This window comes from Caretta caretta, chromosome 8, assembly GCF_965140235.1.
Source record: "Caretta caretta isolate rCarCar2 chromosome 8, rCarCar1.hap1, whole genome shotgun sequence".
Classification (NCBI taxonomy): Eukaryota; Metazoa; Chordata; order Testudines; family Cheloniidae; genus Caretta; species Caretta caretta.
The window spans coordinates 1,258,954-1,284,015 of record NC_134213.1 but is presented as its reverse complement, the minus strand read 5'-3'; the positions used below and the strand labels follow the sequence as shown (position 1 = coordinate 1,284,015).

The following is a 25,062-nucleotide window of genomic DNA, read 5'->3' as shown; positions in this document are numbered from 1 at the left end:
GCTGGACTCCCTTTTTTTGGAGGGGAGGGCGGGGCGGGATTTAGAGCACGGATGGCGTGTCCTTTCCAGAGCCCAGTTCAGCACATTTCAATACGGCTCTTACCAGGGCAAACAGGGATCTCTTCTTCAGCAGCAGGGCTCTCCACGGCCACCTCTGGGCTCCTCTTACTGCCAAATGGGGTCAAGGCAGAAATGCTATCAAAGCAAACACATACACGTCACATCAAATCAATCAGTGTGACAGCATGCCGCTGGGTCAGACACACGCTCAAGGATCTTCAGCTAATTACTGTCTGACCGCCAGAAAGGACCCGGAGAACTAACAAACATACAGGTTTAAAATGCCATGCAACGCCACATAGCTGAAAGGAACTTCCCGCTCCTAGAAGCCCATGATAAAAAGATCTGGAAGGTCATTGTGTCATGCAAGAGGAGTAAAAATATCGGCTCAGAACTAAAAGATGCCTTTGATCCTTTCTGTTCTCAGTTCTAGGAGTTCTGTGGGTAGCAGTGTTTCCTTACCTATATCAAGGAACTCGTTGGAGACAAAAGAGGAGGAGGTTTGTTTGACACTGTACTCCTCTTTCTCCTCATCCTTACCACAAATTCTTCTTTCTATCCCTGTATGCGGCTTTCTAACCCAGCGGGAATGTGATACTACTCAAAGCTTCCCTACAGCAAAGTCCTGCCAACGCTAGCTTAGTGGCACTTTTGTGTAGTGTTTAACCATGTCTGGCTCCTCTGTTTGACCTTCCAGTTCCTCCATTTTCTCACTGGAGTGCAATCTCTTTATGAAACAAGAAGCTGTTGCTGAGTAAGTGTGTTCCTCATGCTGATCACCTCAGCCCTCGGTGTGGCTTTCTGATTAATCTGAGCGAGTATGCAAGAACACACTTTAAAAGCATGAATCCCTACCCCAGCAGATCCAAGATTTATTTAATTTAACCACACGCCTAGCTAGAGAGGAGGAAACAGACACCATCTATTTATGACAAATAATCTAATTCTGAGAGGAAACCGCAAGTGATTTCTCTTTCTAAAGAACCCATCTCAAAGCATGTGTATGAGTCCAAGCTGAGCATGTTTTACTGAGTGTGTAACACCGGGGTCACTTCCAAAAGACTCTCACAAAACAACTTACTGTGACAGTTATAAAATGGGCTAATCAATTTACAGTCAAACCACAGTGCTGGCTACATCACCTGTCCCTCAGTACCAAAGCACAGAACCATTTCTTCACATTCTGATCTGCTGCACTCTGCACCAAGCATGGGGGCACAAACTGCTGTGTGACTTCTGCTACTGCTGCTTCTACGAGCGCCCCACATCTGAGCAGGGTTTCTCCTGTAGCTGCCCCAGCAGCTGGCTGACCAGCATGCCCAGACATTGTCCAATGGAGGGCTGCGCTGGCACATTGCCAGCAGCCAGAGAGCTCGCCACCGTTATCTGCACACACCGGGGCTGTCTGCTGAAATGAGAAGTCACAGCAGGCAATGGTGAAGCTTGATCCCAAAGAGGGCAGCCATTGGCTGCACTGTAGCACTCACAGGGCCACATTTTGGCACGTCAGCTGCCCCTGGGTCAGATTGAACAGAGGATTAAACCTGCTACCTGGACACAAAGGGTGACGCACGAGCCCTCTGGAACCCCTGATGTTGGGAAGCCAGCATCCAGCCCAGCTGCTCTTACCAGGGTGCTGCCCTGGACCCTGCTAGGGAGCCCCACCTTCTGAAACAGGCTCTGGCTACTGGGTACCTGAAACATTACACCCTCCTGTCCCCCTTCACAACTGGGGGATAGGAGCTGCCTCTTCCTTCATGTCCCAACCACAGGGCCTCCTGCTGCTCCGAAGGGAGAGAAGGCTCAGCCTCTTTCAAGGGACCATTGTCAGCATCAAGCAGCAACAGATCGAAACTGACAGGACTGGTAGTAGCCTAACAGGGCATACTCCCCCTGCACATTTCAGCAGCCATGAAACTTACCAGAGTCTGGTTTATTTCACGGTCTCTGCTGCCTGGGAAAGCTGAGCCTGGCAACAGAGGCCAGCATTGCATCAGTTCACACCTGAAGAGTTTCTTCACTGCCACAGGGCTAGACACTTTCTGAGTTTTTTAAAGACTGCTAAAGTTCTGCCAAAGCCAGGCAGCATAGGTCCCCTTGCTCCGCAGGGCGAGCTTCCCACTGGCCTGAGGTAAGCAATCAGCTGGCATTTCAAGCCCTGTCCCTAATCTCAGGTGTTCAGCCCGAATACTGCCATATCAGTGAGGGGGAGAAGAGAGTGGAGAGCAGGCAGGGAAAAGGCAGCAGCTTTATGCCAAAAGCATTTTGAACTATAAAAGTAGTTTAAAGTACCATGAGAATCAAGCAGTTTCCCACAGCTGGGCTTGCAACACCTGCAAATATTGAAACCTCCCTAGTAAATTGCTCCCCAAGTGCTCCCCATATGCCTGCCACTCAGAGCTTATCTAGTCTGAAAGAACAATTGCAAACCACCCCAGTCAATGTCTCCTAGCCCTGCAGTGAGAGATGGCAGCCAGAAGCCAACTCTCCTAGGGTCCCATTCAGAACCTGGTTTTACCAGACAAAGGGGCAGAGGTAAAATCAGAGGAGAATTGTGCTGCCATGGCCCATTCCTGCCACCGGCTGAGGACCAGACTGGCTGTTTCCGTCTGGGGCACACAGGGGCACTGTCTCTGGCATGACACATTTTCTTTGCTTTCCCCCTGTTCTTGCCTCTTCAAAGGCCTCTCCTTTCAACAGACCTGCTGAAAACTTGCCTTCCTGGAGAGACCATGCGATCCTACCACCAGGTCTTACCCTTCCCGCCCCAGCCCCGTCCTATTGCGGTTACACCTGTCAGATCAGACTGCTGCTCCGCAAGGCACGGATCACGTCCTCTCAGCTGCAGTGCAGTGCCCCTCGCACATGTCGGGGTGAGCGTTCTCCCCCCATTGTCCCTGAGCTGAACACCACAGCGACACCTCACAGCAGCCATGCAGCTAGCTGCAGCACGCCCTGAGCACTCTCCTGTCCGGGACACCAGGCCGGGGGGAGGGCTGTGTGTCCAGGAACCAGTGCTCTGAAATGACCCCTCCTCCTCACCTCTGTGTAATCTGCATTGGTTCCCCATCTTCAGGCATGTCCTCTGCAAATAGCGCCTGGGAGGCCTGGAAAGGAAATAATGTGGATCCCAAATAAAACACAGGCCAACAGCAGCCAGTTCCTCATTCTCCAGAGCTGGCTGAGATTTTTCAAGCTACCTTCCCACCGTTCACTTACAGAGGGAGCTCTCTGTGTAAACCTTTCAGAGACCAGAAATCTGCCTGCCTGTGTGAAAGACTTTGAAAAATAGGATGGAATCTATTCAATTCACTCTGAAATTTGTTCACAAGAGCCTGAAAATGGTGAGTTTTTATGACAACACTGATTAGTCAAATGTAACGGGGCTCACTGGCAATTAGTGGACAATCAAGGGAACTGTAATGAAATGAACCAACATGGGAGGTCTCTCACCTGGTTTGGGTCACAGGGCAGTGTACAGAAGGGCTACCATACACTGTTACTCTCACTCTGTTCATTGGCACAGCACCGGGGAGAGGGGTTGATCACGGAGGAACTGGCAGAAAAGCAGTTACACTCCAAGTGGGTGTGGTGGGACGACCCAGCAGCTCCCCCCATGACACAAACCGACCACAATGAGCAGCCTGACCTGGGGGTGGAGAACCTCCAGGTGGGGTGACCACACAGCAAGTGTGAAAAATCAGGCCACTTTTTTTTCAGGGGGAGGGAGGGATTGTTACCTATATAAGACAAAGCCCCTAATATCGGGACATCTGTCACATACACACCGCCCCTCCGGGCTGTGATGACACCAGGAGTTTTGGCCTAGAATTTCCCACCACTGCTGTCAGCTCCACCCCGGTTACTACCGTGGGAAGGCACCAGCAGCCGACTCTAACCAGGTTAAGAACTCCACTGGCCTGGGGTTCCCATCACCATCACCGGCAGTGAAGTAAAATCTGTGGCAGCAGCAGTGGGAAATTTGACAGGAAAACTGGTGTAGAGAAGGCTCAGGTGAGCCGTAAATCTACTGAACCTGGCAGCAGATCACCGACAGTGGCTCGAGGTGCTGCTACGCAACAGGAGGTGAATGGGAGGGGAGATCGACTCTTCGGTTAGCATAGGGAAAGGGGACCAGAAAGCACAGTGTAAAATGAACTGCACGTGCTTTTTTTTTCTTTTGGCGTCTTTGTGGCAGATAAAGACCTGCAGGGTTTTGTGCTCTGGGTTTCATAGAAAAGTTTTCAGGCTTTGCCCCCTTAGAAATATCAGCAAGGTCAAATCTGCTCTTCCCTGGCTTTGCAGGAGGCCCTTGGTGGTTCAGAAGACATGCACTGTGAGCTCCTGGCTTGCATCTCTAAGACATCTTGTCTTCCAAGAGTTCATTAGGCACTAGGGTTAAATATGTATTAACAACCCCTGTGATGTTACTGACATAAGCTGGGACCGTATAGATCATTGGTGCAACCAAGGTCCTGTAGTGGCACCAAATCTTGTATAAAGGGGGTCAAATAAGGTGTCTAAGACAAGGTTATGGTTTGCTGGTTATGATGATGCTGTCTGTGTGCATGTATCATTTTTGTATTTGAAGTTATAAGTATTGGCTCTATCCTGTCTGTATTTTAAACTTACGCTGTGCTTCTGGGTGACAGCCCAGACAAGTTAGTGTCAGCTCTGCCTAGCATGCTTGGTGGCCCATTAAGGACCATCAGCTACACAACTGACCCACTGAGAGAAGGCAGACACGCCTTGGGACTCAGCAAGTATGCAGGGACCTGCCTATGGACAAGACTCTGAGGTTTTTCCAGGCCAAGTGATAGAATTCTTGTCTTTGGAATAAAGAAAGACAGGCCACATGGCAAGAGACTATACAAAGCTGCTGCAGCTCCTCCATCTTGTCTTCAGTCCTGCTTCTTGCCTCTGGAGGGACTTGGCTACAAACAGAAGCTCTAAACAAAGGACTGAATGACCCATCCCAGCTGGGGATGTTCTCCAGAGACTGGATTTGAACCTGCAGTTTATTCTATCACTGCTACAAGCCTGAACTAAGAACTTTGCCATCCCTGTATGTCATTGATTCCATTTAACCAATTCTTGCTCTCATCTCTATCTTTTTCCTTTTACGAATAAACCTTTAGATTTTAGATTCTAAAGGATTGGCAACAGCGTGATTGGTGGGTAAGATCTGATTTGTACATTGACCTGGGTCTGGGGCTTGGTCCTTTGGGATCGAGGGAACCTTTGTTCTTTTACTGCGGTTTTGGTTTTCATAACCATTTCCCCCCCATAACGAGTGGCACTGGTGGTGATCCTGGGAAACTGGAGTGTCTAAGGGAATTGCTGTGTGACTCATGGTTAGCCAGTGGGGTAAAACCAAAGTCTTCTCTGTCTGTCTGGTTGGGTTTGCCTTGGTGTGCAAAGGAACCCCAGCCTTGGGCTGTAACTGCCCTGCTTGAAGCCATTTGTCCTGTCCTGAATTGGCACTCTCAGTTGGGTCCCACCAGAACCAGCATCGTTACAACCCTCCCCCAAAGTTTTAAACAATCGGATTAAAAGTCCCTGCTTCCTCTCTCAACTGCTGCAGTTTCCAGTGTCTTTTGATCCCATAATTTCATTAGTTCTCCAGTCACCACAGAGCCTTCCAAGTTAAACAAGACCTGAATTTCTAATGGAAAAGATGAGGAGAAAAAAATGCTTGTGACACAAATCTCTTGGGTCTGTTGTATCCAATATAAAGAAGCCAAAAAAGGGCACAAGGCCAATGTCTCCCCTCTGCAGGTTACCTTTAAGGCTTGTTTAAATGTAGCCTCCAAATCCAAGCCCAAGAAAGAAAGAAAGAAAGGCTGAGCACGGACTGCACGGCACTTCTACTTTCTACAAAATGCAGACGTGATGCTTTCCCTGAGAGTGTCCAGCGTTACCAGACAGAATATAAATATCACAGAACAAGGTAAGCATCTTTCTATCAACTGGGGTCAATGAACAAATACACTTGGAAATAGGAACAACAGAGTGGAGGCTTCCGTCACAGAGAAACTACAATTGTACAACGATCTGGGAGTAAGTCATTATGAAAAATGAGGGTTGGAAAAGGCTGACACAACCCTAACATACAGCACTAATAAATACTTCATCTGACGTGCAATCTGTTTAAACTTAGCAGTGACGGAAAGCTGTCTTCAGCACAGCCAACAGAGCCCTGAACAGAGACAAACACTGACCCCTAGTGTGCATCAGGCAGAACAACTCAGGCCAGGCAGGATAACGCTGCAAACTCCCCCATCCAGGACAGCACCTGCTATCACAGAAACCCCTTGGGCAACCCGCACTCACACACCTAACTACAGGTTTCAGGGTAGCAGCCGTGTTAGTCTGTATCCGCAAAAAGAACAGGAGGACTTGTGGCACTTAGAGACTAACCAATTTATTTGAGCAGAAGCTTTCGTGAGCTACAGCTCACTTCATCAGTTGCATGCAGTGAAGGCATCCGATGCAGTGAGCTGTAGCTCACGAAAGCTTCTGCTCAGATAAATTGGTTAGTCTCTAAGGTGCCACAAGCGCACATAACTATGGAGCAGCTCACTCTGGTCTGCAGCAGAAAGGACGTAAGAGAAAAAGTTAAGTACAACTGTATAAGCGCCCCACCCACAAACCGGCCTGTCACTGCAAGAGGAAAAGGGCAGGCTTCTGCCGGGAAAGCTTGTGCAGCTATTAAGCTTTGGTGCCACAGGTCACTGGGCCCCGCTCACATGCGCTTTGCCAGCCTCTAAGGCTCTGCTCTCTCAGCAGCTCTGTGTCCCGAGGGAGGAAGCTCTTGAAAGAGCGGGTGCTGTTCTCGAGCTCTGCCAGGCATGGGGCTGTACATGTGGGAGTACCCTGTGGTGCTCGGCATAGCCTGGGAGCTGCCTGCAGCAGCAAAGGGGCCCTCTCCTCTCCTGAGGCTGAGCTGGGTGATTGGGGAAGGGAGCCACAGGGGCACAAACATAGAAACAAAAGGCACTGACCTTTGCTGGCGGCTGGTGTGTTGCACAGGTTGGCCCCTAGGCAGAAGTCAAGAGCATTAGCACCCACGGCTTGTAGAATACGTACAATACGTACAAGCCGACTCCGTTACCTGGCAATAGCTGGTGGTTGGTTCATCCTCGGACATAGAGTTCTTTTCCTCTTCCAAGTTCTGCCCTGGATTCTGCTCGAGCTCCCTGTTCTTTGTGGAGAGAAGCCAGGCAGTACTCTCTGGCTCCTTCCTGCCATCTTCTGTGTCGTCAGGAACACCATTTTCCCTGTTTATTCGCTCCCCTTTCCCATGCTCATTCTGGCTCAGGGGAGAAGAGCAGGGCACAACTGGATCACCAAACTCCTTCTTCTGCAAAAGCTGCCTCTGAGCCTGCTTCAGGCTCTTCTGATACACCTCCAGCTGGCACAGGATGACTTGGGTATACTGGTTTGGATCCACCCCTTTAGGGCAGAATGGAATACCCCAATAATAGTGCACTGTGTCTCTAGCATCTTCCTGCTTGCACTTTTCATCGGCCATGCTCAGTGTACAAAGCTCAGGTGCCTTGTCGGGTCCCGCCGTACGTTCCACGTGCTCAGCACAAACAGAGCCTTGCCCGCTGTGCCCACGTTGTGGTGCACACTCGGGGCCTCCTGCTCCACAGTTCTTCCTTGGAATGCTGCCCAGCTCCAGGGCCCGGCTCTTCCGGAGCACTGCTGAGCTGCCAGCAGTAGGCTCCCCTGCAGAACTTCCAGTACCAGCAGGAGGCTGCTTGTCTTGTTCCCCTCCCATTGCTTTTGAAGTGCTGCACGAGCCTGAAAACAATCTCCGAGGTGTCAGCTGCCAAGTGCCCGGAGTAAACCGGGCAAAGGTGGGACTCAGGGAGATCAGCCTCTCCCCAGAAGGGCTGGGTAACGTGTCCCTGGAATTGCTTCTTGCTGGTGAGGAAGGCTTTTCATTTGACTTTGTTAAAGGCTGGCTCTTCCCTGGAGGTACGATTATGCTGGATAGTAGTGAGCTTTCAACTATTTCCTGGCTTAACCTCGTCAGCACTACGAGGGGGCTCTTGGCAACATCTGCCTGTCCATTCCCATCAGCTTTTGTGCTCCGGGAGTGGGAGCTGCAGTCCGACCGTGGGGAGTCAGGGCCAGGTGGCACAGCTCCATGGATCTCAGCCTTTCCTCGCTCAGTCGGGTGGCTCTGCGCTCGCACGCACGTTGTCTGTGCAGGAGGTGGTGCAGAGGTCTCAGCAGGGGAATCTAAAGGCTGGTAGCTCTGAAAAACAAAAGATTTGCTTTCCAAGAGATAAATTCTTTGGTACAAAAAACAAACGCCAAGGATATGCTTGGCCATGCGTGCTCTGCCGTCACCCAGAGCGCAGGACACACGCAGGTACTGCACAACAACACAAGGAACAACCGAGGTTAGTCCCCACGTGCCTTACAAGTCACCCATACTGCTACAGTCCTCCCGTCAGTCCACACGAAATAGCCCCCGTAAAGACTCCTTTTCTGCATGGAGAACTAAGGAAATATGTGAAGCAATATTTCTGTAAGCCTCTGCACAAAGGCACACCTACATTAAGGCTCTCGGCGATGGCCTTCCTCACAAGCTCCTCTTCTTCCTCTTCCCGGCAGTTCACTTGTCTGGCTTCCTGCTCACTCATTTTCAGAGCCAATTCAAACTGCTCATCTTCAGTCATCTCTACAGAAAGGAGACAGGATAACACCACCTGGTGGTATAAAGCTACAGGCCTGTGAATATGAGGACATTCAGGAACATTGATCCAAATTAACTAAAGGAGCGAATTTGAAGTGGATTAGTTAACCCACATTAACCACTGTGTGGATGCTGTTAATTCAGAATTAAAGTGGCCTTAATTCAGTATCTTAATTCACTTCAGAAGTTAAACAAACTAATCTGAATTAACCCACTTCAATTGTGAGACGGGAGGTTCAAACAAGGATTTAATGTGATTTAACTAATCCACTTCAAATATACACTTTAATTAATTCAGATTAACATTCCTGGATGTCCCGACATAGACTAGCCCATGTGAACACCCAGCACGTATGTGGCACCTGGAGGAAGGTATCCAGGGACTCTCACATTCCTAGGACAAAAACTTACACCAGACCAAAGCTGTTAAATCTCAGCTTTCCTTAAGAGGTTCTTTTGATACGGGCACAGATAGTACTAAATGCAAAAGAATACACTTGTGCAATGCTGAATCACTGACCCGAAGTCTGGAAATTCAGTTAAGGTTTCCATAGCAATCTTAGCTCTGACTCCTTTGGTGTATTCACTACAGAAGGACTTTTCATCCCCTCAGCGTGCAACTGAGGTAGCATTTGGCATTGCTGCGGACTGTACGTGCACCTAAGGACACAGGGGGAAGTGCGACTTTGATCACAGAGCTCTACACGAATGAATGTATTTATAAGGTTCAGTCTCACTGGCAGAGCGGCATGGCAGAGAAGCAGTTCCTTTGTATTATACTTTATTACTGGCCACATAGCACGTCACATTGCCCTGTGGCGTGATATCCTGGGAGGCCCTACTGAAGATCAGGGCAAAGGTGCTGAGCCGGGCTCACCCCATGAAGCAGGTGAAAGCTGTATCTGCTGGACAGTGTCCAGAAAGATCTGCCATGTGCAAATGACCCCTTGCCCCACTCCCATCACTGCTTTGAGGGATCACTGTGCCAGGTCTGACGCATTCAGAACTGCTGGTTCAGCTGCACATTTCTTTCCAAAAGGATTCTTCAGTCACCGCGACCGAGAAGCAAGGCTGCCTTTTTCAGCCAAAGCAGGTACTTGGGAGAAGACCTATTCATTCAGATTTTGACCCTACACTTCACTATGCTTAAAATACACCACACCTGCAGAATGGAGAATGTGGAAAAGCCACTCAGCAGCTCTTTTAGGAGCTGAAAAACACATTGTCACATTCAGAATGCAAACACAACCGGCAGATGTCCTTCAACCCCTCAGGCATGTGCACACCTGCCCCTGTGGGTAAAACAAAGCCTGAGCCCTCTTAGCCCAAAAGGGCACTTTCGGAAAGCTGAGAAGCAACTAAACATTGGGGTTTTGAACAGAAGGGCCCCCTCAGCCACAACTATATCATCTCAAACACAGCCCACTTTACAGGAGAAATGTCCCCCAGTAAAGCCACACCCAGGGATTCCTGGCCTCTGCTTTCAAAACCATCCGCTTCCCCGCAGCTGCAAGTGGGATCCAGCAGCACTGTTTCAGTTGAGAAAAAACGGAGGAATGTGTTGGCTTTCGTAATGACACCACGTTACAGCACAACTGCATTCAGCCAGCCACAGGACCTCACATTTTGGTGACGTTCTCCCATTCTGTGCTGACATAAAGTGATTTACTCCACTGAAGTGAGGATGGACCATTCTTTCAACTATTCTGACTACAACTGCTGCATTCACTTGTGTGCCATCTCAGTGCAGTGTACTGCTTTGTTTCTGTATTTTTCTTTACAAATTAATCAAGAAAAAAGAAAGAGCAACAGGGTGAAGTGAAGGCAGACTGCAGTGCCCTCAGGACCCAGGGGAATCTTTGTCCTTGGACAAAGTCATGCTGTAATTTTCCAGCTAGAAGGAACCATGAAAAGAGAATTTTCTCGTCGGTGTAAACACTGGACAATTCTCCATATATCAGAGAAGGGTCCTGTCACCAAACACACCAATACTCTGCACTCAGTCAGCACCTTTCCTGTTCAAACCCCAAGCCCTGTAAGGCAGGCAAGGCTATGACCCACCTCTGCAAACATTTACACATGCAAGTACATTTATGCATATAAATAACCCCCACTGCAGTCACTGAGGCTCCCCATGTGCTTAAAGTTACCCAGGTGCACAAGTATTTGCAGAACGTGGCTATCGACATACAGACAGTTCAGTGAATGAACCAATTTCTCAGTAAATTCCTCTCGTACCTTTGTTGCCAGTTTCACACAAGTAGATGAGTGCTGCCTCTGGCAAGCCAACAAGAAAAAAGGGAAATGTGTTTGTTTCCCTCCCAGATGTGTAGGTGCTCTGAGGAGTGGGGCAGTCCCAGGCCTAGATCCACCAGGAAATACGCAACTGCTGGGAGAGTGGATGGAGCTGCTCAGATCACATAAAATCCAAAGGGGCTGATCTGTTTCAGCTGAGCTGTCTGTACACTGACTAGTCTGCAAGACCCAGAATAGTACATCTGATCGTATCAGAGCACTGCAGGCAGACACTCACAAAGTGTGTGCGCTTGATGTTGATTATACTGGCCATAATTTATGGTGATTAGAAATTCTAAGTATTGTGTTAGCCTCCTACTGATGTGTGCAAACAGACTATTTCAGAACTCTGAGGCACGAAAATAGATGCCGTGCTTTAGGAGGCAAGATGCATCTCAAGGGTGTCCCAAATGAGACAGCAGATTCTCAGGGTCTCAGAGAAATAAACCACCATCCAGCAAGTAAGGGGCACATGTGAGCCCATGCCCACGCCCACCCTGAATCTTCCCACAAGAATGCCTCTGCTTTGTATTTTTTAAGGAGTAGTAGCTCCATTATTCCAAAGCTGAGCTTCCTACATACCACACTCCAAGAGACACTGAAGATGTTCATCATGACAAGGCATGAAATCCAATAGCCCATACCCACTAGGACCAAGCCCCACCAAGAAACATGGTGGCAGGGGAGAGAGACAGACAGACAGACAGACAGTTTTTAAGACATCACAGCTCTGAACAAATTAAAACATTTCAGAGTCTTTTAAAATGCTAATATGGCAATTTACTATGCAAGTTATGTTTCCTTTTAACATTTCCAAAGCAAATTAGATGCCAACCCCACTAATTCTAGTTCTAACGCTTACAAATGGAAATGCAGGATTGCAGGATTTCTACATATCCAGAGTGCAATTACAATAAAGATGTTCCAATGGCTTTAAAGCACCAACTGCAGCCAGAAAAGACAGAGGGCAATTTCTGTGGGGTTTGCTCTTCCCATTTATCCTCTCTGAATCAAACATCACAGATCTACTATATTTATGGCTTAGGCTAAAATGAGGAACACGGCAACAAAGCAAAAACGGCAGGCTACGTTTTATAAACCAGAGCCTGGAGAGAGTGGAGACTTCCCAGCACGGGGAATGGATTGGGGAGGAAGCTCCCATGCTGCCCGTAAACAGAGTGCCTTTACGGAACCAATTCAAGGAACAAGTTTAAATACACAGAGAAAAAAGATTGTTACTTCAAAGCTTAATTTGCCTAAAAATAAACACCAAAAACCTAATTCTAGTTTATAATAAATAAAAAAGCAGCCCTGAAAGTGAAAGCGCCTAATTAATTATTGTTAGCTGACCCCTTTCCCCTAGAGAATACGAGACCTGCATCCAAATCACATGGAAACCTTCCTCCCCCGAGGTCAGGACAGAACTGCTCACACAAGGCGTGATGCCCCAAGTCCTGCAGCAGGCCTCTGTCTGAGCAGCTGGCTGTGTGCGGGGAGCTGAATGGACAGGACACCTATCCCCCTGCACACACACCAGCTGTGGAGTGGCAGAGGAGTCATCCCAGTCAAGACTCGGGACTGGAGACACCTCTGTGCCAGCTGGGCCACCCCTATGCTAAGGAATGGCCAATGGATATGTCAAATGGCAGCTCAACCTGCCCCACTCCTAGCTCCAAATCCAGCGGGACAGCAAGGCACAAAGACCCCAGGGAGCTGAACTCACAGTGCGGGTTAGCACTCCCGCCTTTGTGCAGGTTCCCCATTCCAGCTACTTCACGCAGAGGGCTTGACCCTCTGCCTCCACAGACAAAGGAGCAGAATTTGCCCCATTTGGCCCAGATTCTCGGTGTACAGAAATCCAGCAAAACTGCAGAGGTCCCGACCCATTATAGAGTAGCTGGAGAGCCAGAAGGGTCAGTCCTTCTTGTTACACATGGAGCACAGCTTCCTGAACCACAGGCACGAGGGACACAGTCTATGAGTCAGCCACATTTTAATAAAAAGAAAAGGAGTACTTGTGGCACCTTAGAGACTAACCAATTTATTTGAGCATGAGCTTTCGTGAGCTACAGCTCACTTCATCAGATGTATACCGTGGAAACTGCAGCGGTATACATCTGATGAAGTGAGCTGTAGCTCACGAAAGCTCATGCTCAAATAAATTGGTTAGTCTCTAAGGTGCCACAAGTACTCCTTTTCTTTTTGCGAATACAGACTAACACGGCTGTTCCTCTGAAACCACATTTTAATGCAATTCCTACGCCGGCCGTTTCAAAAAAATCTCCTCCCTCTCCCCTCCCCCCACCGCCCTATTCTGTTATCTCCTTTGTTTTCTGCCCTGGGGCAAGTGCCAGGGCGTCTACCCCTGCAAAGCGCCAGGCAGTGACAGACGATGGCACCATGCAAACAGAGAGCACAGGTCACTGAAAGCAGCGCTCCCCGCAGCGTCAGAGATGCACTCCACACTGCACCTGCTGCCGTTGTTGCACTGAAACATTTCACTCCTTGTGTTGTTTTGAACTGGATACGCTGTTTGGAGGGCTGCCTTCCAGAGCCCCAAGGCTGCAAAGACAGAATCCCAACCAGCGGCTCTAGTGGGGACGTAGCCTGACCCCTGCGCCGCTGGACACATTTATTTCCATGTCAGCTCCACACCTAACCTAGATACCGGCTGCGATATGCGCTTGCTCGGCCACACACCTAGGAAGTGCACTAGTGCGTCACTCTCATCCTGGGGAATGCACAAGTGACAGTCTATTCAGGAAGGGCGACATTCATCATTGTGCAGGGGGTCAGCCTGAAATCCCACACATCCTTTAACTCACCACCCCACCCCCAAAAAATACTGACCACGGTTCAGTTGCCCTCTACCCAGCTCATGTGAGACCTACGTGCAATTTTTCTTTTAGCAGCAAACTTCACTCTGTCCAGCTGCTGCTTGGTTCTTTTCTTCTGTAATCCATTCTCCTCCTTTGACTCCTGCTGCAAAGAAAAAAACAAAGCACATAAACGACGCAAGGCACGCAGACAAAACCCCCTTCCCCAAGGCACGCAGACAAAACACTGGCTCTAAGGAACCATCCTCCATTTGTGTGACACTTGAATTGCAAACGTTAATTGAAGAACATTCTGTAACCATTACAAGAGCAACCAAAGATACGGACTGACATGCAAACAGGAGCAGACAGAGACAATCGACTTCATGCCAGCCACTGCAATGCAGTGCACCTGTTGTACCTGTCTGGCCTTGGTAAAATCTTGATATTCATAAGCAAATTCCTAACATCCAGCACCCTGGCAAGTGAGGACTGTTCCCTTCAGCACAGCTTCTAGCGTTCCATCCTGGACAGTTCTAAGTCCCCCAAGAGGCAGGGCTTTCAACCTTTCAGCCTCATACCCCTCCCAGTCAGCACAGCCAGCCTACTTGGCCCCTAATTCCATCCTCGTACTTTAGACCTCCACATGTTCCAGTCAGCCATTCCTTTTTGATTGTCAAACCTTCAAACACTTGTAGTTTTGTGGCTTCCTGCAACAGGCCTCTATTCAGCAAACTGCATAAGCACCTGTATCACTTCAAGCTCATTGACTCAATGGGACTATTCACACGTTAAAACGACACGTGTGCGTACATACATTGCCCTATTAGGCCTTAGTCAAGCCACACACGTTTCCACATAAATCAGTCAGTTGCTGAAGATCCCTGGTTATTTACATTGCTTGCCACTGAATTCCTTCCAGTCTGCATCATTTAGTAAAGCAGGGCCCAGCAATGAACACAGTTCTCCAGGGAGAGATCCCAATGTTGTCTGGAGAGGCACTAACATCTCCCTGCTCCCTGACACTAGGCCTCTTACTTTGCAGCCCCCAGAAGGCATTTAGTGTCAGCCACATTCGGAATTTGCTGTCTGCTCTCACCCTCCATCTCGTGCCGCTGTTCCTGTCCCAGACTGCTCCTTCCCATATGGTGTGCACACTTCAGGTTATTTTACCCTGGATAGATACGCTACATCCTTCCAAACTGAATCTACATGTTTCCTGCCCATAGTTCTTATCCTGCAAGGTCCCTCTGGATTGTGTCTCTGTACTGATGTGTGTCAGGACCTCCTCCCAATTTAGTATCATCAGTGGATTTTTCAAGCATCCTAACACCAGCCTCTGTGGCCTCTGCTCCACACCTCCCCAGAATTAGAGTCATGGCTATTTATCATTACCCTTTGCTGATACCCTTGTAGCAGGTTTTCAGTCCAGGAATGTCCCCACCCAAACCAAGCTGAATTATTTAGCCAAGTAAGATTTTGCAAGACACGGTATTAAGTGGTTTCCTGGAACCCTAATACATTATGCCTATGCAGTCCCTTCCTCCACGGATTGCAGAACTGGATCAAAACGAGCAAGCATGCAATATCTCCATACTCCTGCTCCCACCAGAGGGTTAGTTCTGACTATTCCTTTCCCTTCTCCAATCACACCCAGGCTCTGACTTCGCTCTCAGTATCATTTCTAAGATCTGCCCCTTTTGCTCTGCCCCCAAAGCGAAAACTTTGTTTCATACCGTGATTTGCTCTAGCTAGGATTACAGTAACTTTCCCCTGTCCAGCTCCCCATCTACCCACTCCTCAGTCTACCCAAGGTTCAGCAGTTCAACTAATATTCCACTCCCAGTCCCCTGCCCATGTCACCCTCCCCTCAACCTCCTTAGGCCCCTTCACTGATTCTCTATTTCCTTCCCCCTGGCTCTACCCACACCGACTCGCCCTATGCTGTTTGCCATACCCCACCATTGAGGTGACATGCGCCTCTGCAATCGCCTAGGAAGAGAAGCCCTGTGCTAACGTTCGGACAGGCCCTTGTGCTTAGGAGCTGGGAGTGAAGTCCATAAAGCCATGTGGCAATCTGGCCTTTCCTTTGTATGTGAGAAGCACACACCCCGATGGAGTGACATGAAAGCTCTCGTTTCCCACTCCATCCCTAGTTTAAAGGTCTGCCAGTTCCAGACCTCAGAGGATCTATCCCCCTCCTGTCTAATCCAGGCAGGCTCTGTAAATCCTCAGCCCACCTCTCGATGCACTGGGCTGCATCAGTCTTCTCCTTCCTTCTTGCAATTGCCAAAATGATCTCCAAGACCACTCGCAATACTCCTGTCTTCAGTGCTCATCCCAGATCCCTGACGTGATTTAGGAACGTACCAGACTTTCCTTTGCTGACGCTGTTTGTTCCCTTGCATGGAACAAACACTTTTAAAACCTGCTACAGGGAAATGGACCCAAAATGACTGGAAAGGGATCCAGCTCAACATGCCGGGACATCAGAATCCTTTGAGGTGTCTCTAGTCTCATACGCTCAGTCACCTAGTGCAGTAGGCCCCTCTGTTTTACCATTTGTGGGTACACAAGGTCTAGACATTTAACAATTTCAGGACTAAAATTATATGCAGAGAAATGTTTAATTTGCTTCACAATGTTCCACCAAAGAATTGCTGGAGTGAATCCAGCTAAGCCTGATGGGCCCAAACACACACAGAGCATCTCCGCTCCAGAAAGTCTTAAATCTTCCTTATTGACTGAACCAAAGAACCGGCACTCACCATTTAATTAGGCTTTACTTCTGCGGGTGGGAGGCTGCACCTCCAGGGACAGAGAAACCCTTTGCCCAGAAGCACTCTGCATGTAGGCAATGACAGCCTTGAGATCCCTGCAGTGGACAGAGGGGCCCGCTCTAGGCTGGCTCAACCTTTTAACAATGCTCATCTGCCGACAAGGGTGGTACAAACTCAAGGGGCCACTCAACCACATGCTTCTTTAATAAGATCACAAGTCCAAAAAACCCTTAATCAATTAAATATCTCCCAGCTGCAGCCCGCGCTTTTTGTTACAAGGTCATCTCTCATAGGCAGTGTACAAGGAGAAACGAATAGCTACGGCGGGTGCGATGCGCCCAGTGCACACTTCTGCTCTCAGTGACAGCCTGGGGTAAAGCCTCTTCTCCAGGCTACAGCTTTCAAATGCAGCAACCTGAAGGAATCCAAACTTCCTCCGCCTTGTAGGCGTCGGTACTGGAACCAGAGGTGCTGGCTTGAAGTGCTTTGCATCATATGCAGGGTTCACAGTTTACTTCCATGACTCTCAGCCCCCGCTCCCTCCCCCCCGATACAAATTGTTCCAGCACCCGTTTGTAGGAATCTGCTCTTTAATTTATGGTTCACCCTCATGAGCAATTTCACTATAAGCATTGTCCAAAAAGTGAGAAAACAGTTGGCTTCCAAAGCTCTCTGCGTGTTTAACATCTGTTTTTCATGATAGGCTCAAACAGGCAATAGAAAAATAAACGACCTTTCTCAAACTCACTTTGCACAGACTCAGAGGAGCAAATCCAGCCATAATGCAGGCAGGTGCAACTCCACCTGCCTCTAAAGAGTCTGCTTGTTTGACTCCCCCTCCTTCTCCCCTGGACACAGCGAGTGCCCTCATGCCTGACAGGGAGCTTGCTTCAAGCATCTTCATGAAAAGAAATGGCCACTGGAAGCCAGAAGAGATCACCAAAGGGAAAGGGCAGGTCAACAGCACAGCACAACTGTGCTACCAAGCATGCAACAAGAGGGCAGAGCCAAAATCACAGGAGCCCTGCATAATTTAACGGTTAAAAGTCAATTTGATGTTGGAAGTACCACTCCTGCCACTAGACAAGGCTGCTGTTGAAATCAAAGTCACACTCTGCTCTGTTAGTCTCAGACTTCAGTTCACATGCCACTGCCGCTCTGCTCCCACTTTCAGTTCATCAGCATAAACCTGCTGAAAGCAGAGACTTCAACAACAAGATGCAACTGGGCTCGTGCCAGACTTGCAGCTTCCAATAGGTGAGAGAGAGCCCTGTGCAAAGAGAAGGGGCTGTCCCTGGCACCAGATCTAGGCTCGCTTTTATTGCCAGTGATAGCAAGTTCTGGAGCCAAGGGTCCTCCCTGAGAATGTCCTTCTCCTCCTCACGTTTCACCTGTGGACCTCAGGCCTCAACTTCGCTGTTGGCACAGCCAATCTTAGAAATGGCAAGGCCTTGCCCATTGGAGAGATGGACCAGGACTTTGGAATGGATCTGGAAGTGGACAGGGGGCCAGCAGACCATGGAACACTATGGAAATGTGCTCTCATGGCTCTGTCTGACCCAGAATGTTGGCCACTATGTGATGAACTACCTGAAGCTACTGCGTGGCCTTCACAGTTAGCCCCAGGTAGAGGGCCCTGTAGTAGCCCACTGTGGAAGTGTCAAAAAGCCATCTCTCACCACGGCTAGGCCTGCATCCAAGAAGAAAGCCACAAGACCACTCCCTAACCCAAGATGAACTACATGCTACCTTGACTACCAGAGGGTAAGTTACAGAAGCCAGGTATTTATTAGAGGTTGAGCTTATTGCTCCTGCCAGTCCCTCAAACCCTTCCCTCTCCTTCTACCAAGATCATCTTGGTCAATGGATTGAAAATAAACCTGCTTCTATTTATCCAGGTGCCAGGTACCTTCAAATGAGGGACACTGGGGTAACAGTGGTGTTTGTGGCAGATGAGGAGATGTGGAGCTGGGTACCATCAGAACAGAGATGGCATTGCAACCCATTGCATCTTGCAACCTCTCCCAGGGGCTTGGTGTAGATGTTGAGTCTCTGTGGGACTTCACACAAGCTCTGTGAATAGAAGCAGCTACCCACTAGGGCCCTGTGGGCTCTATCCAGGATGACTGAGTGAAACCACTTTCAAGTGACTCCATCCTCCCCTTGAAAGGTCTCACTGGCAAACCAGCAGCACTTTACAATCACTTTATAAGGCTGCTGATCTGTTACCAGTATTAGCATAGCTACCTGGGCTCTGCCCATAGCTCGTCGGCTTGGCTGGCAACGCGGCCATATTACAGCGAGATTTCACCTCCAGCTGACAAGGGTCTATCAGCATCAAGCCAAATTGTACAGCATGTTTTTTCTCAGGAGACAGAGCAGTAACTGGCGAGGATGCTAGTGTCAGCTGGTTTCTCACGCGCCGGCTGAAATAGTGCAGATCTGAGGATAGACAGAAGATTGTCCTTCAAGGAAGCACCAACAATCTCTGTCGACAGATGGCCTGGTGTTTCCCAGAGACTTTCACCAACCAGAAAGGATCAGAACCATTTTGTATGTGGTGACACAGACTTCCCACAGCATTTCCTGTTTGTGCAGGGAATGCTGTATGGTCATCTCCCCCTGTTTCCAGAGTTGGGAAAAGAGTTTCAAATTTGCTTGACTCTTTCCAAGAAGGAGGACCAGAGCTCCTTGGTTCCAGGATAAGACACAGGCAGTCAGTGTGGATTACACAACCCACTATCCAGAAAAGTTCCTGCAGATAAGACTTTTCAAATGCCACTGAAAAGTCCTGAGCAAATAGAGGAAACTTGGCAAAATAGCAGTGATGAGCTTGGCAATATAGCATGACTGAGAAATTCCTGAGAGTCAGTTCACCAGAGATCATCAACAGTAAGAAGCCAGAGGCTTTCCAGGTGCTTCTGCTACAAGATCTGCTGGTCTAGGAGGAGAATTGGGGACTACAGATATCTTCCAGGAGATTGCCAAGGAAAAAGGCCACTGACACTGTGCTGTCCAAGACTCTCCTTGTTGTCTTTGAATCCTGAACCATGTCCTAACAACTGCAAGATGAACTGAGAATTTATTGTTCTTTAAAATAGCTATTTATCTGGAGTATTACACACCTCTTATAGACAGGTAACAAGGTCTTGCTGGAGCAAAATCAACAGTTACAGGGCTCAGGACTAAAATTCAACTTGATGTACATTGCAAGGCTGAGGGTAAGTTACAGAAGCCGGGCATTTATTATTCAGAACCCATAGGAAGCAGAGATCCTTCCCAGGAGACAAAACTGGAGGGCACTGCTATGACTCCAGATCTGGAAGCCAAGGATTGAGAGGTAGAAACAGACCAGACTGAATAAACCCACTTATCCAGCTGACTGTGAGGTGCTGTCACTTAAACAGAACCTAACTGGCTCATTAATGGCTTCTCTGGGCATCCCTTTCTGTCATATGGCCAGTTATGCCATCAGAATTTATTAAAAACATAAGAATGATCATATTGGGTCATCCCAATGGCCCATCTAGCCCAGTATTCTGTCTTCCGACAGTGGCCAGTGCCAGGTGTCCCAGAGGAGATGAACAGAACAGGACAATTATCAAGTGGTCCGTCCCCTGTCGTCCAGTCCCAGCTTCTGGCAGTCAGAGGTTTAGGGACACCCAGAGCAGGAGTTTGTGAATCTGCCCATCTTGGCTAATAGCCACTGATGGACCTATCCTCCAGGAACTGATCTAGTTCTTTTTTGAACCTAGTTATACTTTTCGCCTTCACAACATTTCCTGACCAGTTCCACAGGCTGACTGTGCGTTCCATAAAGAAGTCCTTCCTTGTGTTTGTTTTAAACCTGCTGCTTATTAATTTCATCCGATGACCCCAGCTCTTGTGCTATGGGAAGCGGTAAATAACACGTCCCAAGTCTCTTTCTCCGCATCAGTCACGATTTTCTAGACCTCAATCATCTCCCCCTTGTCTCTTCTCTAAACTGCACAGTCCCAGTCACTTTAAGCTCTCCTCACACGGAAGCTATTCCACACCCCTCATCATTTCTGTTGCCCTTCTCTGTACTTTTTCCAATTCTACTGTATCTTTTTTGAGATAGGGCAACAAGAACTACATTCTATATAGAAGACGTGGGCATACTGTGGATTTATATAGTGGCCTCAAGATATTTTCTGTCTTATTATCTATCCCTTTCCTTATGGTTCCGAACATGCTGTTCGCTGCACATTGAGTGGATGTTTTCAGAGAACCATCCACAATGACTCCAAGGTCTCTTTCTTGTGTGCTAACTGAACATTTAGACCTCATCATTTTATAGTGTGACAGGGTCGGGCCAGATGGCTACAGGAGAGTAATAGAAGATAGATATATTAGCCCCAGGCTAAGTAGGTCCCTTTTCCCTGGGTAAGGTAACAGGGAAGGTTTGTTTTTTTTTTTTTTTCCAAATAACTATGTTTACTAACTATATACAACATGCAAGGACTACATACTGTGACAGGGTTGGGCCAGATGGCTACAGGAGAGTGGTAGAAGGCAGATATATTAGCCCCAGGTTAAGTAGGTCCCATTTCCCTGGGTAAGGTAACAGGGAAGGTTTCAGAACAATCAGGAACCTTCTGGAGACAATTAAGACAGGCTGATTAGAATACCTGCAGCCAATCAAGAAGCTGCTAGAATCAATTAAGGCAGGCTAATCAGGGCACCTGGGTTTTAAAAAGGAGCTCACTTCAGTTTGTGGTGTGAGTGTGAGGAGCTGGGAGCAAGAGGCACTAGGAGCTGAGAGTGAGAACGCGAACTGTTGGAGGACTGAGGAGTACAAGCATTATCAGACACCAGGAGGAAGGTCCTATGGTGAGGATAAAGAAGGTGTTGGGAGGAGGCCATGGGGAAGTAGCCCAGGGAGTTGTAGCTGTCGCCCAGCTGTTCCAGAAGGCACTCTAGAGAGCTGCATTCCACAGGGCCCTGGGCTGGAACCCGGAGTAGAGGGCGGGCCTGGGTTGGGTTCCCCCCAAATCCTCACAACTCCTGGTCAGACACAGGAGGAGTTGACCTGGACTGTGGGCTCAGAAAAACGGCCAAGCTAAGAGCTGCCGTGAAGCTCCAAGGCGAGCAAATCCGCCAATAAGCGCAAGACCCACCAAGGTAGAGCAGGAACTTTGTCACAATAGGTACAGTTGGGATTGTATTTTTCAATGTGCATTTCTTTGCACTTATCAACATTGAATTTCATCTGCCATTTTCTTGTCCAGTCACCCAATTTTGTGAAATTCCTTCGTAACTCTTCACAGTTAGTTTTGGACTTCACTATCTTGAATAACTTTGTATCATCTGCAAATTTCGCCACCTCACTGTTTACCCATTTTTCCAGATCATTTATGAATATTTTGAACAGCACTTGTCCCAGTAGAGATCCTTGGGACACCCCCCTATTTACCTCCCTCCACTGTGAAAACTGACCATTTATTCCTATCCTTTGTTTTCTGCCTTTCAACCAGTTACTGATCTATGAGAGAACCTTCCTCCTTATCCCATGACTACTATGCTTAAGAGTCTTTGGTGAGAGACCTTGTCAAAGCTTTCTGAATGTCCAAGTACAATATATCCACTGGATCCCCTTTGTCCACATGTATGTTGACCCCCTCTCAAAGAATTCTAATAGACTGGTGAGGCATGATTTCCCTTTTTTGTTTATAGACTTGATCATACAGTATAGTCAGGGAGACTAATCTTTTCCTAGTCATGTTTTAAAAGATGATTGAAAATGAGGAGACAAATCACATGCATGTTAAGAGGAATAATTGTGGACAATGAGAGGTCCTGATCTTTCATGTACATCAACATCTCTTACAGCTGTTGGTTTCTTCTTTCCTTATCAGTTTCACAGTAAAGGCCAGTGATACAGCAGACATCTGAAGTTAACTTAGCTTATTGCAGAGCTTGAGGGTTTAGCCCCAGTGACCTATTACTGCCAGACAATCTAGATCTGTCTAGTTAACGGAATTTCCCAATGGGGAAGAGCTCAGATAATGTGCAAAAACAACAGCATGTGCCCTGCAGCTTGTTTTTCCTGCTTCCTGCTAGTGCTTTTCCACTCCTCATATGTTAATTGCCTTATTGTCAAGACTGATGCTCTTGGTGTGGGCACTAAGGGCACTTGATTTAAGACCCATAGCTTGCAAGTGAACAGAAATGCTTGTTAAAATTGTATTATTCTAAAAGCGTCTTAGGCTCCCAAATCACTGACAGAGCAAAGCAAAGCCAAGACTTAACAATTACAAATGAAAATATTGTTTCAAATCTGGTCCTGTCTCACATACCTTCCGTGTTGTGAGTTCAGGCCTCCAGGCTCTGGAGCTCCCCTGAACCAATGACACTATCAGTCACCTCCAGACTACCATAAGCAATGCAGTTACCTCTGACGGCTTAGTGGTTAAGGATGAGAGTGGATTACACTCAAACCTCCATAATTCAGTCTCATGATCTGACACTAGCTATACTTTGAACAGTTACTTACATGTAACATAACCACGTTTCTGTGATTTAGTTAAACAGCAATAAAATAAAAAGTTTGATAAAGATTTGCAAGGCGATTGAGGAAACATGATTTAAATTAGATTTCAGATTGTGTTTGGACAGGTTTTGGTTATCAAATCTCAGAGACAGGACTCAGCACCAGCCAATCAGACGGCTCATTTCCTAGCCAAATGGGACATGATTAATCTGAAATACACCTTAAAAAGAAACAGAGCAAAACACTAATGGCAAAGTGCAGCAGGCTGCCCCAAGATGCATAGTAGGTACCACTCAGGACAGTCTCTTGGCAGGAACGCACTGGTAGGTAAACATGACCCAGTCAGGATTTTGGGTTCCGTTTTTTTTAACCACTGACCTCTCCATCGCTGTCAGATATAACAATAAAGGCATCCACAAAACTACGCTTCTTCTTGGTGTCGACCAGGCCCCTCGGCTCTTCCTCCTCCCCGTCCGGGCCCTGAAAGTCAGGGCTTTCTGCATGCTTCTTCTTCCTCGGCATCCTGCACTCTGAAAAAAATAAAGAGGTTAAAAGCAGCCATTTGCTTCCATCTGGTTCAGTTTTCCTTTAACAGCCATCCAGTTTTACTATTTTAAGCAAAATACTCCAGGAATTAGATCTTATTGCAAAGCAGGGTGGATTTAGTGCTGTTGGGAGCCACATGCATAAGTCCCCACTCATCAAGTCATGAATACTTCACAGAGGATTTGCTCAGAAGGGGCTTCGGAGGAGCAGCAGCACCCACAAGAACTGCCCTCCATTCTTGTTCTCCAATGCAATGAGTAAATTCCCACCCAACTCCTCTTGTTAACGCTCATCTGCAAATGTGTCCAATTATTAATTTTACAGCAGGAAATCGCCAGCCCTCCATCAAGGACCCTTGCCGTCCCCTATTAGCACCACCCTTCACTACCACTGCTGTAGAACAAACCAAGATGTTGCGGTGAATCATGCTGACAACCTGGCGGCCTTGGCACTCCAGAATAGGAAACCACAGCAGCAAAACCAGTTGTCAGCTTTCATATTCAATTAGATGTGGGGCAAAAGCCATAGTTTTCCAATAATATAGTTCTGGTCACAGAACAGTAGCGCCAAGAAAATCTGCACAAGCTCTGCAAGGTAGAAGAGTGGAAAAGAGATCGAAAGCAAGAAGTCGTGTACAATGCACATCACATGACCTGCCTTCCCAATGAACTGCGAATTCAAGCTGTCCTCTGCTGAAATACTCTCCCTAAAGGGTCATCTCAAGCCTTTAGTACAAGCAAGGGCACTCGAGATGCTGGGAGAGCAGAGCATTATCACTGCAACCTTGTGAGGGTTATGTGCAACACCAGAGAGGGCAGGTGCATGTGTTATTCCTGGGGGAATTCTGCACCAAAAAGTTTAAAATTCGGTGCCAACAAATTAAAAATTCTGCGCACAATATTTTAAAATTCTGCAAAATTCTGTATATTTTATTTGTCAAAATAAGACAAAATAATCACACCAGTTTCAATTATTTTGGTAAGTTATTTCAAAATACCTGTCAGTAAGTATGTCTGTAACAATATAGACAAAAAAAAGATTCAGGAATTTTTTTTTTGATGGATAGGTTTCTTCCTAGACATATTAATACAATAACTTTGACTAATTCATTTAAACTACAATACAGAAACATATTCCCCGCACCCGTCAGAAGCAGTGCAAAGGCTTGGGGGAGTCAGGGGTAACAGAGGAGCTGAGGGAGAGGGAAGGAGTCTGGGAGCAAACCTGGAAGGCTACTGGGTGTGGATGGGAGAAGTATGGAATGGTTTCTTTGGGGGGAAGGGGGAAAGAGTAATTGTTAGGGAGTTGGGGACTCCCCCTTACACACCCTGGTTGATC

At 47.8% G+C, this 25,062-nt stretch overlaps 1 protein-coding gene across 4 annotated transcripts in view; it reads right to left on the bottom strand.

Annotated features, from left to right (window-relative positions):
• UIMC1 (ubiquitin interaction motif containing 1) overlaps nucleotides 1-25,062 on the bottom strand; it is a 57,798-nt gene that overhangs the window by 20,916 nt on the left and 11,820 nt on the right. For 2 of the 4 annotated variants that reach the window (XM_048860904.2, XM_048860902.2), the window contains exons 2-8: nucleotides 23,557-23,708; nucleotides 13,960-14,050; nucleotides 8,634-8,758; nucleotides 7,175-8,329; nucleotides 7,065-7,100; nucleotides 3,103-3,167; nucleotides 104-195 (exon numbers count right to left, since the gene is read on the bottom strand). In XM_048860904.2, coding sequence (XP_048716861.2) covers nucleotides 104-195; nucleotides 3,103-3,167; nucleotides 7,065-7,100; nucleotides 7,175-8,329; nucleotides 8,634-8,758; nucleotides 13,960-14,050; nucleotides 23,557-23,700 — 1,708 coding nt within the window. In that variant the 5' untranslated portion in view covers nucleotides 23,701-23,708. The remainder of the gene's footprint in view (nucleotides 1-103; nucleotides 196-3,102; nucleotides 3,168-7,064; nucleotides 7,101-7,174; nucleotides 8,330-8,633; nucleotides 8,759-13,959; nucleotides 14,051-23,556; nucleotides 23,709-25,062) is intronic. The other 2 variants (XM_075131207.1, XM_075131208.1) reach the window with 2 other exon arrangements.